Source organism: Peromyscus maniculatus, chromosome 2 (assembly GCF_049852395.1).
Source record: "Peromyscus maniculatus bairdii isolate BWxNUB_F1_BW_parent chromosome 2, HU_Pman_BW_mat_3.1, whole genome shotgun sequence".
Taxonomy (NCBI): Eukaryota; Metazoa; Chordata; class Mammalia; order Rodentia; family Cricetidae; genus Peromyscus; species Peromyscus maniculatus.
In genome coordinates this window covers 130,198,356-130,212,807 of record NC_134853.1, presented here as the reverse complement: position 1 = coordinate 130,212,807, position 14,452 = coordinate 130,198,356, and the positions used below count along the sequence as shown (strand labels likewise).

At 38.8% G+C, this 14,452-nt stretch overlaps 1 protein-coding gene across 5 annotated transcripts in view; it reads right to left on the bottom strand.

Annotated features, from left to right (window-relative positions):
* Nucleotides 1-2,361: 2,361 nt before the first annotated feature.
* Eps15 (epidermal growth factor receptor pathway substrate 15) overlaps nt 2,362-14,452 on the bottom strand; it is a 108,077-nt gene continuing 95,986 nt past the window's right edge. For 3 of the 5 annotated variants that reach the window (XM_006977758.4, XM_076564725.1, XM_006977759.4), the window contains exons 22-25: nt 11,723-11,799; nt 10,168-10,330; nt 7,139-7,320; nt 2,362-4,713 (exon numbers count right to left, since the gene is read on the bottom strand). In XM_006977758.4, coding sequence (XP_006977820.1) covers nt 4,567-4,713; nt 7,139-7,320; nt 10,168-10,330; nt 11,723-11,799 — 569 coding nt within the window. In that variant the 3' untranslated portion in view covers nt 2,362-4,566. The remainder of the gene's footprint in view (nt 4,714-7,138; nt 7,321-10,167; nt 10,331-11,722; nt 11,800-14,452) is intronic. The other 2 variants (XM_006977760.4, XM_076564726.1) reach the window with 1 other exon arrangement.

Below are 14,452 nucleotides of genomic sequence, written 5' to 3'. Positions count from 1 at the left end.
TTTCCCCCAAAGCAATTTCCTCAGTTACCAAAATCTTACACAAAAACGTAAGACGGCTCATTCTTTACCCACAAATGCAATGTATAGTTGTACTGAGCTACTTGAAACTTTTAAAATTTACTTTTTACCCCCTTGTATTTGGGATGTGGGCAGCATGGAATCTAGGCTGGACTTGAATTCCTTCTATAGCTAAACATGACCTCCAACTTCTGATCCTCCTGCCTCTACCTCCCTAGTTTTAGGATTATAGGCATGCAACATCCTACTCAGTTTATGAGGTGCTGGGGACTGAGCTGAGGGCTTCATGAATTCTAGGCAAGCACTCTGCCCACTGAGCTACATGCTCAGTTCCTTTATTTCCCTAGTCATGTCTTCCTCCGGAGCGCACCATTACTGCTTATTCTTCATTTTTGCTTGACTTGTTTTTAGTTCTTTGGCCTTATAGTATTAGTCCTCCGCCCCCCCTTTCCACTGTTTTTGAGACAAAGACCCACTACGTTAACTTATAAGTCAGGCTGACTTTTAATTCCCAGAATTTTCCTGTGTCAGCATCCAGAATGCTGGTCTTATTAGGAATAAACCACTACCTGGCTTAAACTTGTACTTCTTTAATAGAAAACAAGGCTAGCTCTTCCTGCCATATATTTATGGAGTAACGTTGAGTTCTTTTATGTCAGCAACTAATGTAAGTTAAACAAGACTATTAATTGGACAATGCTTTTATTCAAAATTTATTCTGAATTATGTGTACGTTCATATCTGTCCCTGAGTGTAGGTGCCTGAGGCAGCCAGAAAAGAGCACTGGATCCCTGGAGCTGGAGTTACAGGCAGTTGTGACGAATCAGTGTGAGTACTGGGAACTGAACTGTCTTCTGCAATAGCAGCAAATGCTAATAACCACCACGCCACCTCTCTAGGCCCTGAGAGGATCAGTGCTTCCTTCCTTCCTTCCTCCCTCCCTCCTTCCTTCCTTCCTTGACAGTCTCAACATGCAGCTCTGGCTGGCCTGGAACTCAAGAGATCCACCTGCCTCTGTCTTTTCAGTGCTGGGATTAAGGATGTGTACCACCACAATGGGCTCTGAAGAGTGATTGAAGATATTAGGTGCAATGTAGTAGGTTTATTCCTTTAAGAGTGCACAGACTGTGACTTTCTACTTTGGTTTATCTCTTTTCAGAATAACAAGTAGTAGTTAAGCTCTGGAGCTAGTTACTTGGATTCTCATTTGGGTATTTCTGAAAAAATGGAGATAGTGCCTATACTTTTCAGAGTTATGGTTGTGAGGACCGAGTAGACATATTTGTTAAACACTGAGGATCATGATAACCACCTTAAAAATGTTATTTGTTATTTATCATGTCCTGTTCCTATCACTTTCTATAAGCATTTTTTCTTCACACAAAATGAAGCCAGGTATGCAAACTAGGATGCTGGAATCAGGAGACCAGGGCTCAATCCCTGGTTCATCTACTTGTCAACTATGTAAAAGCATGTTGCTTTAACTTTCTGAGTACTAGGTCCCCCATTTCCAAAATGGGAGAAAAACTGTCCCTACCTAACCCTACTATGAAAACCAGACAAGAAACACAAGCGCACACACAAAATGCTTGGCACAGGGGTTCACGTATACCACTCAGTCCACTATGTGAGGCTGCGAGAAGAGCTCAGGGGTGAAGTGCTGGCCTGACGTTCACGGGTGGTGGTGGTGAATTTATTTCCTTAAAATAACTAAAATCAAAAAGGTATCAAGTTGGATGGGGTATTACATGCCTATAATTCCAACTACTCATGAAGATAAGGCAGAAGAATTGAGTTGGCACTTAACCTGATACAGCAAGACCCCCCCCTCCAAATCAGTCCAACTATCTAACTCATTAATGAAGAAAACGAAATAAAGGGAATCAGAGGCTAAAGAACTTTCTTTTGTTGTTATTGCTGCTTGTTTTTAAAGAGTCTCGCTATTAGTTCAGGCTGACTTGGAACTGGCCCTATGATTAGGCTGGCCAGAACTCAGATGTCTCTTTGCTTCTGCCCCCTGGATTAAAGATACGCACAATCATGTCTGGCTTAAAGAATTTTCTGAAAGTAACTTTCTCAGAAATGGCAGAACAGGGACTCGAGGACAGGAGCTTCCTAAGAATACAAGGCACAGGCCCTTACTCAAGAACAGAGACACAGACACAGATTTCAGGCTCTATCTCTATGCATTTCCTAACTTCTTTTTCACAAAATAGGACAAAATAACAAAAAGGGATAGTCAATGTTTATTTGTTCTGTATGATACTGTCCAAAACACTTTATACAGGATAACGTATGCTGACGGCACACCTGCCCCTCCTCAAGCAAAGAACAGTGCAAAGCTTCAATGCAAAATGATATAGTACACTTTTTATTTCTTAAAGTTTATTATTCTCATAATTACAACTGTAATTTTTAAGTCTGAAACATGAGAAAAATTCTATGAAGAGAGCTCAAATAAAGCTGAACAAATAGGTAAAAGATGGTTAAAACTTCGTTTTTTGTTTCAAGCGCAGGCTTTGGAGCCAGGGTCAACACCATAAAACATCACAAATGACTCTTAAGACATTCATCCTATACAATCAAGCATGGAGATATAGATATGTTTATATAATATATACACACTTTAGTATGATATTGGCCCACTGAATATACACATCTTAACCAAGAATGAGTCTCTATGACCCAGCTAAGTGCACTAAAGATTAGGGCACACTTACTACACATCAAAAGTTGCTGTTTATAAGTTACAGATATTTAATATTTCCAGAGTGTTTTTTAATTAAAAATTTTTAAAGCATTTCAAACATTTTTCACTTTTCTCAGTGCAAAAGAAGGTTATTCAAGTCAACTTACCTTTCTCCTGAAGAGTAAGAGGAAGGGGGACGAACAGAAAACACCGCCTATCACAACTCCCAACATGACCGACCTTCCCAGTCACTGTCTGCAGCAAATACTTAGACCACTGGATTAGTTACCACAACTAAACTAGCCTTGTGAGTATGATTCAGCCCTTATGTCGTATGCATGACTTTTACGCTGAAATATTTATTTACAAAAGTAGAAAAAAGTTAGCAGTGCAAGAAAGTGGTTTAAGTTTGTTTTAAATTCCAGCCATCCAATAGTGTGTGGGAAGGAAAAAAAAAGCACCATTTCAAGATGGACTGATTAGACACTGTGGAATTGATTTATAGGCCAGGCAGTAAGTTACTCTGGTTAACACAGTTCAATACTATCTTAACTTGGTGACCCTAAAGAATTTTAATTAGTTTGTAGGTGCATTTTTCTTTATCTTGGTATTGAAAACACTAAATTAGTAACTCATGTTAAAAAAAAAAAGATACAATTTATAGTCTACTTCACAGACCATTCGAATCCAGCTGTCTGTCAGGCCAGGCCAAGATGGGCTTTTAGCAAAAGCAGGGCTCTGATAATTTGGCAAGTCTGTTTATTTTTCTCTCAATTTAAAAACAGGAATTTTTTTTGGGGGGGGGTTGCTTGTCAATTTTATAGGTGAAAAAAAATAAAGCAAGTAAATGAAGTAATTTAGACGACAAAGATGGAGGAAAAGCAAAAGGATCCATGTTCCTTCTTCCATCTGTATCACTGCAAAAGGCTGGGCCCCACTCAAGAAACAAAACCCATAATAAAAAGCGAAAGCACTTCCCAAATCTAGCTCAGGACTTCTGAACTAAGAAGGTCACTGCAGCTGCAAAGGCAGATGGGTTCAGGCTCAGTATTTGCTTAAACTGACAGGCTGTATTTTAAATTACAAGTTTTCCTCACTAGCACTTAAAATGAACATTTCCTTACAAATTTTATTTGTAAGTAACTGGGGTTTTGTTTTTTTTTTTTTAAACTAGGAAATACACGGTGAGGTATCTGTTAGAAAATTGTTTTAAAAATGTGTTTCACACACAAGGCTTTAATGCTTTTATTTAGGAATTACTTGAGCCTGGAGCAATAATGGTTGAACTTAATTCATCTAGTTCTCAATAGTGGAGCTGATCTTCGCAGAATATGTTCCTTTGTCTCTAAATAACAAATTGTATTTTCTCCAGAAGTACATATAATGCACTTTTAACTGGCTAATTTGTACTGATCAAAAGGAACAGGATGCTCTTTCCCTCCCCCTCCACTTCAACCACTCAGCTCAAGGAGAATACCTGCACATTTTCAGAACTCTAGTCGCTGTCATAGAAACTACAGACAAGGGCAGCATAGCATGAAACTATCTGCTAGGTTCTAGAATGGAGAGGCTTGGTGCTCTAGCTTTACAGGGAAAAGTATAAGCAGGCAAGAGCTTACTATAAATGCACACCAAAACAGGGGTCTAGGTGAAGCTGTCTAATTAGGATACTGCTTTTGGAAGAAAAAAATAAAAGACACATTTGAAATAGCTTTTTTTCCCCAAAAAAAACAAGCTACACTTTTGTCACATTTATAGGAACCTCAAACGTTTTGTATCCCATGCTCCTAGGTAGTTGGATGCACATGGTAAATAGCTTCAGCATACGGGAGAGCACTGTGCTGCTGACAAATGACTCCTCATGCTTCGGATATCTCCGATTTGCTAAGCGCAATGGCCAGTTCCAGGTCTTCTTGTTCCTGCTGATTGAGTCTGGCAAGCCTTTGCTCCTCTTCTCTCTCACTTTCCCTCTTTGCCCATTCAATCATATCTTCTTCAGAGGGATACTGCCATTTAAAAGACCAAAAGAGGAATGAATGAGAAAAATAAATGAAGACATTATACAAGAGCATTAACTACATAGTTTTACCTAGAGGACTCTGGGAAGAACGTTACTTCCTTGTTGTTTTTCTGAAAATATGTTTCACGACTTAGTGAGCTCTGGTTGAGTTTAAAATTTTAATGCAATCTATGGGAAGAAAAGTCTATAAAAATACAATAAAGTCTATAAAATGTTCAAAGCATCACTTTAAGAAGTAGAAATTACAGGCATGGTGGTATATGCCTCAGTCCTAGCATATGGGAAACTGAAGCAAGAGGACAGCAAATCGGAAGACAATCTGGGGCATATAATGATTTTCTGACTCAAAACAGGAGAAATGCTTAGGGTGATTTAAAAACAGGAGTGGTGTAGTCTTTCAATTCAATGTAAAATGCTTGCTATTTAAACTTTAGGGATCATTTACCACACAGTAATTTTTTCCCCTTCCTTCCTTTCTTTCTTTTTTGAAAGTTAGAATCTCACTAGGTGGCTCAAGCTGGCCTCAAACTTGTGATCCTGCTGTCTGTGTCCTGAGTGGGTGAGATTTCAGCCATATGGCAGCATGCCTGACTGATACATCATTAAAATTAAAGGCACTGGTGATAGGAAGCTGCCGTACTTGGCCTTTTAGGACATCCCCAAACTATAAAGCAAAAACAGGCAAATTCTACTATATATAAGAACATTAGATAGATTAAACAGTATGTGAATCAAATTAATTTTTAAAAAAATATTTTGAAGATTCTGATAATCTTTAAGAACTTTTAACTGAGTTTTATGTAGCTAAAATGACCTAGTTTAAGTAAAACCTTAATACTGATGATTAGATTGGACAAAATATTTGTAATTATAATCAAATTTCAACATCAGTAGAAACTAGATACAAAATTCTACTTGGTTTCAGTCTTGCCACAAGAGGAGGCCCATCACAAGAAGTGAGACCAACTGGAGGGCTTGACAGTGTGCATGTGACTCCTGCTAGGCTTTCCAGATCTCTCACACTGAAAATGGAGGACTCTATTGTAAGCGGCTTTGTGCTGCACTGCACTGAGATTCTGAGTATGAAAAAAGTAAGCAAAATACCTCTGCTACTGCTTAAGACTCATTCCAATCAGGTTTTGACTTCAGAACCGTATTTAACACCCTGAACATTACAAACTGCCAGGATGTTATCTTATACCAAGGATCACAATCTCCTAAGGAAGCCATTCTACCTGACATGGAAGATAATTCTGAGTTGCTATTTCTTTTCAATATTAAAAATAGGGATCCGTGTCTTGTTCCTTCACACTTAGAAGATGCCCTAAACCTAAGAGTATAGACTCAAAAGGTGGGTAGTGCAATTGCCTTAGTTCCATACACACTCCTGCCCATCTCCTTTCTAAGAAAGCACAGTATAACAGGGACAAAATAGTGAAAAGACCCATTGGTATTCAGAGGAGGAAGACATGAGGCAAGCTGTGGCCAGGGGCATTTAACCACTCAATCTCAACTCTCCAAAGTCAAGGACAAAAGATGAAAAAAGGGGAAATTCTTCTTATAGAATAGGCAGTGGTAATGAATGTCATTTTGCCTAAAAAAAAAAAAAAAATCTGGGAAAATGAAACTGTTAGCTACTCTAAGAATTTCATTTTTAAAATTTCATTTTTATCTGCACAATGATAAAATATATGACACCTTCATGACTGGTTGCTCCATTTCTATGATCATAAAGGTCTTGCCCAAGTTATTCTCATAACACCTCTCCAAGTTTCTTAAAGAATTCTTAGATCTTAACAACATTTATTTCATAAAACTGAAAGATTTTAGCGGTAGAGCACAAGCTTAGCATGAATGAGTAACTGGGTTCACAGATGGGTAAAAAGGACAACAACAACCACGAAAACTACTATATGAATATAGCGACTACAGAGTTCTTTGTATTCAAAGAACTCCTGTACTGTCCTCTCACAGAAACTGCCAACCAGTCTCTAGAAACTACTAAAGTTTTGTACACAAACACACATACACAGTTACAAATACACAAGCTTGTTACTGGCATTATACACAGGCAGACAGCAAACTTTTAAATCACCATCATACATAACCATTTGCCAAATAATAACTGTCGAGATTTTATTTATATTTATATTACCAAGACTGAAAGACAGGTTTATAAAACAACTTGCTTAGAAGAACCAAGACAACTAAAATTAGCTGAGCAATGAAATCATCTAAAAACCAGCAAAACAAAACAAAACAGATTTTGCTTGGGGGGGGAAGAATAAAAGATAATTTTTAGTATGTTGGTAAAATGATGCAAATTTGGAAGACTACCAAGAAATCTTTGACAACTCTTCAAAGTATAAATGGAAAGATTTTCCCCCAAACAGCCCATTCACAGTACTTACAGCACTGAAGTTAGCAAAATTGCCTGGGTCAGCCTCTTTATTGGTAGTGGTAGTAGAAGTGAATGGATCACAAAACATATCAGGATCTTTTTCTTTGGGACTATCATTGCCTGGGAAAGGCTGAAATGGATCATTCAGTTTAAAGGGATCAGAAGAATCCAATTTGTTGATGGGTCTTTTCCCTGGATCAAAATCATTAAAATTAACCAGCAGATACAGCAAACACAAGCACACACAAGAACATGTTCACAGGAAGCATTAAAGAACTGCAGGTGGTGGACAGTTCAAGTCCAAGGCACATTCTCAACATTGCCTTAAATGGCCACAGCAACTGTCCTCAAAGCTTTCACACTTCTCTCTCAAATACATTCAGGTGCAACATAAATGGACAAAGTCCAAAAACAAAAAAGAGGAAATGGGCCAAGAATCATGATTGTCCAAAGATTTAGTCTCTCTCCATTTAAAGAAGCATGCTCCTAAGGAAGATAATGATAAGCAAGGAAAACCGATAAAGAATCAACACAGGCTGGCCTCTGCTGCTAAAGCCTCAGCCTCACTAGTGGCAGCAAAGATAAGTTGACTTTGAAATGTGGCAAATTTCTTCTGTCTTTTCGCTGGTATATTTACACATACATAATGCCTAGTAGCATAAAATGTAAAATTAACCTCACTTTTTCTTGCCATCTATAAACTTTCAAGCTGAGAATGACCAACACGTAGAAGTCCATAGCCTATATATGTACCACTGACAAACGAATCTCTGACCAAATAACAGTATGATGTTCTGCTAATTCATCACCCACTGTTTCAATACCATTTTAAAGCAAGTTATCTTATTCATTTATTCATTCATTCATTTATTTATTTATTGGTTTTCTTGAGACAGGGTTTCTCTGTGTAGCCCTGGTTGTCCTGAAACTTGCTCTGTAGACCAGGTGGGCCTCCAAACTCAGAGATCTGCCTGCCTCTGCCTTCCTAGTGCTAGTACTAAAGGTATGCACCATTATGCCTGGCTTTCTCTAATTTTAAAGTTTTACTTAAAGTGAAACACTTCTTGAAAAAAGGAGAAGTTTTTAAGTTTCTTCAAATGTTCTTCCTATAGTACAGTATGCTGATAGTCATAATTGATTCTTTTCATAAGTGTATTTATAAAAGATGCTTGTATTGAATACTACTACACACACACCCTCGGAAAGTCTTCTGAAGACAAGCAAGATCTGAATTACAGCTACCATATAACAACTAAAGTACCAAGGCTTAGATACAGGGAATAAGACACTTAAGATCACAAAGTAATAGCTCCAGTTATAGCATATGAAGCCCTAGGTTTGCTCTATAGCACCATTAAAAAATCCAAACAAACAAACAAAAACCCCAAACAAAGGAAAACAAAACCAAGCCTGGTGTTAATACTAGCACTTGGAAAGTGGAGGTAGGAAGTAGGAGGATGAGGAATTCAGTTTGAGACCAGGCTGGGCTACATGGGACACTGTCCAAAAAACAAAATATTAAAGGGCTGGAAATGTAATGCAGTGGTAGAGTGCCCACCTAGCATTCGTGAGACCTCAGATTTAATTCCCAAAACTGGGGGGTGGGGCGGGGCTCACAAACTGAGGCTAGGGCCAACCAGAATATGAATTTAAGGCTCCTAATCAGTGACCTTTTCAACAAACCATTCTTTCCCTTTGCTCTTTCTACAATGATGTACACTTGAATGTTTTCAGCTTTATTAGTATTGTGAATGCTGTATATGGTGTGTGTGTGTGTTGTCAGAGCAACTTTATGGAGTCAGCTCTGTCTCTGAACTTTGGCAGATTCTGGGAATAGAATACAGGTTATCAGGTTCATGCAGCAAGTACTTTGTCCCCTATTAAGTCATCTCACTAGCCATGTGCTCAGCTTTAATTAAGACACTAAACAAGGCATTTGGGTTTTAAAAGCATACTCACAAAGGTGTAAAAGCTTAAATGAACAAAATATTACTTAAAAAAAATATAGACTGTGACCAGCTTACTTCTAACAATTGTATTGGTGACTCTTTTTAAAAGATGAAAATCACTTAACTCATTTACCTAAGTTTTCAACAGATATTTATATACTAGCAATGGTATGTACAATCCATATCACATAACATGGGGAAGTTATTATGAAAAGGCAGAATGATTATTTAACAAAAATAAAAAAAGTGATCATCTAACTTTTGGGGCTACAATGTTACCCAGGAATGATCTAGGGATAAAAACAGTGTGCCTTACAGTATTCTGTGTCCTCTGACAGAACAGCTTGGCAGCACTACCCACACTCAGGGGAATTTCTTCAAAGATACTTTATTTTGTATTAAAAAACAAACCTTTCCTTGGTGTAGTGCGAAACACAACACAGACTAAAAACAAAATAAAAAATCCAACTACAATTTGTTTCTAGACTAGACAAGGAATTTTAAAATCAGACTTTTAGAGCCAGGTGTGATGGTGTATATCTTTAAACCTAGCACTCAGGAGGCAGAGGCAGGTGGATCTTTAAGACTTTTGAGTTCAAGGCCAGCCTGGTCTACATAGCAAGTTCCAGGCCAGCCAAGGCTATTTAGTCAGATCCTATCTCAAAACAAAACAAACAAATGTCTATTATAAACTAAAAGAGTTTTAAAGGGCAAGCAGTTCTTTTTACCACTTGCTTGCCCCTTCCTTGCCTTTTTCTAAATAAAAACATAAAAAATAAAGGCTTTAGAGAGACTTCATATTAGTTCTCTCTCAAGAAAATTAATTTAAAAAAAAAAAGAGTATAGGAAACTGCTATTCAAATGATAATCAATGGTTTCCAAAAAAAACCAAGATTCACCCATTATCTGAAATGGGGAGAGGAGGAGCACACGCCTAGCTGGAGGGGTTAGCAGTGAGTTTATGCTAAGTGCTTGGCTCTTGTTAACAGCCCTCTATATAATACACAACAATGGAAGAAAGGCCCACACAATACTTTCTAGAGAGGGCAAAGGAATAAAGTTGATCTAGGAAAGGCAGCAGCTCTCATACCAGGGGGTGGCGGGCAGGGTCTTGTTGGAGTTCCAGTCTTGGGCGGCAGTGCTGGAGGAACATCCTCACTCATGGTGGATGTCTCCTCTAACACAGGTTTTGGAAGGACTACATTGCTGGCAGAACTTGATGTGGTAGGATTAAAAGGATCTTCACTGTTGACCTTTGTTCAAAAAGAAATGTTTATATAGCTTGATATACATATGGTCACATAGTGTTCAGATGAATGATTCAAGTATCAGCAGTTTTGTTTCAATCCCTAGAATTGACATTTTACCCTTTACATTCAAGAACAAATAGGATTAAAAACTGATTTGTATGAGTAGATATTCTCCTATCATTACTTATCAGGAGCAACAGACATCAAAACAAGCCAACTCTAGACTGAAGACTTACTAAGTAAGCATTAGGCAATACAAAGCCTCTTGAGGTCCAAATAGACTTTCTGAACCGAATGATAATGAAACAAAATGAATGGTTGATTCTATGCTTCTCAGTGCACTTAAATATAGAGAGACAATAAATATCAAAGTAAATAGCTTCTAGAAAAACTATGAAGACAGGCTAAAGTCAATATTTTAAAAAGCAAACTGATCCTGTGCAACGTTAAGTCTTAGTGTGGGTCTGAAAACCCCGACTTTCAAATATACGGGGATTATTAAAGATTGGCTTTTCTGTAACAAATCAGATTATGATTTATTTAGGCCAATGCTGTACTTTTTTTTTCTTTCATTTTTTTCCTTTTTGGTTTTTCGAGACAGGGTTTTTCCATGCAGCCCTGGCTGTCCTAAAACTTGTTCTGTACATGCACCTCTGCCTCCTGAGTGCTGGGATTAAAGGTGTGGGCTATCACCACTGGGATAGGCCAGTGTTTTTCAACTACTGCATAACTTACTTTCTGGGATAGAATAACTATGTTTGGGGGGTGGGGGTAGGGTGGGAGCAGTGGCTCTGCCTGTCCTGGAGGATATCCTCACTAGAGATGGACAACATCTTCCACCTGGTTCTGAGAGCCACAAACGTCTCTGGACATTGCCAAATGCTCCTTGGGGACAGATAATTTGGCATATCTTCAAATCCACTCAAATCCTTTTCTCTTAGCCTAAATCAATACTACAGCTATACTGGACAATAGGTAGCAGATACCCAGTACTGGAGTTGATGTACTTTTATCTTAGTGAAGATGCTAATAACTTCAAAGGATAAAATCAAATAGTCAGTATACAGGGGATAGAATGATTATTATGGTTACTGACCCACATAGTACACAGGGAAAAAATGTAATTCAACTAGAAAAAACATTCAAACAGACAGACAACTCTAATTATGCCACCAAGCAGACTTTTCAGAAAAAATGTAACCACCCATACCACTGCCTCCTATGCCTAGAAATTCAGTTACTTTACAGCTGATTTGCAATACCCATCTGAAATCAGCCCTGCTACGGACTGACTACAGCCACATCCACACTTCTGAGAGGGTTCTAACTGTAAGGAGATCAATCATTTGATGGAACATAATGTATTGCTCCTTCCTATTAATCACTGCAGATTACCTTTGACAATGTGCTGAAGTCAGCAAATCCATCTCCAAATGATTCATTTCCAAAAACAGAAGCAAAAGGGTCTGTGGCTAAAGGAGTAAAGAAAATCAGGGTGAGATACCACATTCCATGTCCTTTCTTTGTTCGCTAACAGTCAGAACAATAATTATAAGTTTAGGATTGACGTCTATACAGACCAGGTATACACTCCAAGTCCCGTAGTATGGTGTATTCCTTTGTATAAATCAGCTGTAAATGACCCAAGAGCAAAACCAGGTGCTAGTGAAGGTAAGGTGTTTAAGTTCTGGAACACATGTCAAACAAGACAGCTCCTATGAACTTCACTTTATTACTGTTGGTTTGTTTTGAGGAAAGTACAGCCCAGGATGGCACGTGGCTTTTTTCTCTCTGTCAGCCTCTCAAGTGCCAAGATCACAGTCATGTGACACAGTGCTTGGCCAAATTATCCTAATAATGGTATCAAGAAGTTTAAAGGGCCATTAGCTGCACATTTCACATATCATTCAAGTCTCATTTCAAATTCTACTTCTTCCACAAACCTTAGACTAGCCCAGGGTTTTTCCAAAGCAAGAAGTGAGTTCTTCATTCTCTACAGCAGTAACTGTATTCTACTTTGTTCCACAGTTATCTGTAACTGATAAGTAGTTTGTGGCATAAGCAGCTTGAATTTGTCACATATTTTCCCCTGGTCCAAGCCAACTGTCACAGGCACAGATCTGAGTGTGTATTCTGAAGGAGGGGAGGCACACCTGCTAGTTTCCAGGACAGATTTGCACTAAGACCCTGTGGCTAAAAATAAAAAGAAATGGCCAGTCATGGTAACACACACCTTTAATCCCAGCAATCAAGAGGCAGAAGCAGGTGGATCTCTGTGAGTTCAAGGCCAGCCTAGACTACAGAGTGAATTCCAGGGCTATACAGAGAAACCCTGTCTCAAAAATTAAAATGAATAAATAAAATAAAATGAAAAGAATCAGTTTATTAAGAAAAGGAAGGCCAGGCGGTAGTGGCGCACGCCTTTAATCCCAGCACTCGGGAGGCAGAGGCAGGCGAATCTCTCTGAGTTTGAGGCCAGCCTGGGCTACAGAATGAGTTCTAGGACAGGCATCAAAACTACAGAGAAACCCTGTCTCAAAAAACCAAAAGAAAAAAAAGAAAGGATTGCCCTATAAATAGGAGTAGGCTGGAGAATGGCATACGCTGTGGTGATGTTTTGTGTTTTAATAAATAAAGTTTGCCTGGAGATTAGAGGAATAGCAAACCATTTTAAGTAAACAAAGAAGTCAGGCAGTGCTGGCACATGCCCTTAATCCTACCCCTTAGCAGGCAAGATTTCTGGCCACACTAAGGAAAAGAGCCAAGAGTGGTGACACGCACTTTTAATCCCAGTACCAATCATAGAGACCTGAAGGTATCTATGACAGAAAAGTGACAGAGCTGTGTAGAAAGAGGAAGTGAGGTAGCTGGGCCAAGAGAGCCAATGAGAAGGGAGAACAGCAAGGCAATAAAGACGTGGGTAGACAGGAAGTAACTCGCATTTGGAAGCTGCAGAATTGGTGAGGTAAGGTTGGCTGTGGCTTTCCCCATTTCCTTGATCTTTCTCTAAGGCTTTCACCCCTATAGTTGGCTCCACGTTTTTTATTTAATAAGACCATTTTAAAAATTCATCTACAATATGCTAAAAGACAGGTACCTTAGTTTTTTTTAAGATGTTTTATTTTTATTTTTTATTTTTTGGTTTTTCGAGACAGGGTTTCTCTGTGTAGCTTTGTGCCTTTCCTGGAACTCACTCTGTAGCCCAGGCTGGCCTCGAACTTACAGAGATCTGCCTGCCTCTGCCTCCCGAGTGTTGGGATTAAAGGTGTGCGTCACCACCGCCCGGCAAGATGTTTTATTTTATGTGTATGTTTTGTGTGCATGCATGTATACATACTATGTGTGTGCCTGGTGCCTTTGGAAGCTAGAAGAGAGTATCAGATCCCCTAACTGCAGTTCCAGATGGCTGTGAGCTGCCATGGGAGTGCTGGAAACTGAATTTGGGTCCTCTGAAGAGCAGCCAATGCTCCTGATAGCTGAGCTTTGTGTTCAGCTCCATGGTACCTTATTTTTGTTTGCTTTGCTACCAAGGCAGTAAACCAGTGATAGCGAAATGGATGTGGTAAATGAGAGAGGCAGACACCTAGAAAACAGTCCTTTCCATATTTATCACAACTCTGATTCTGAAGAGGACGTTCAAGTGTTTGTTAATCATAGGAAACCGCAAGTTTAACAAGAAAAGACCTGTTTCATTAATGCACTATCTCTGAGCCCGTAACTGCGGAGACTTTCAGCAGAGGTTCAGTGTCAGGCTGCTTTCCTTTTCCTCCTGAGGTGTGCCTGCTAAGGCAGAGCAAGCCCCGCTCTCTTAATAACGCTGAAGTGCAGCAGAAGACGCTACCGGCTCACTCTCCTGAAGGAACCGATTATGTTGTACCATGCCTTTTCTGTCTTTTCCCTCACAGCCTTCTTACAAGTTACAGGACTTGTAGCAACAGAGCTGACTTAGGCCAGGACTGAAATACTGTAAAGTATAATTTAAAAAATATTAATTAAAAAAAAGATAATTCTACATGAAGAATATGTAAAAAAAGAGATTAATTCTACATGAAGAATATGTTAAAAAAAAAACAAGATAATTCTACACAAAAAATATGTAATTGCTACAGAGTTTTTCTACTAGAC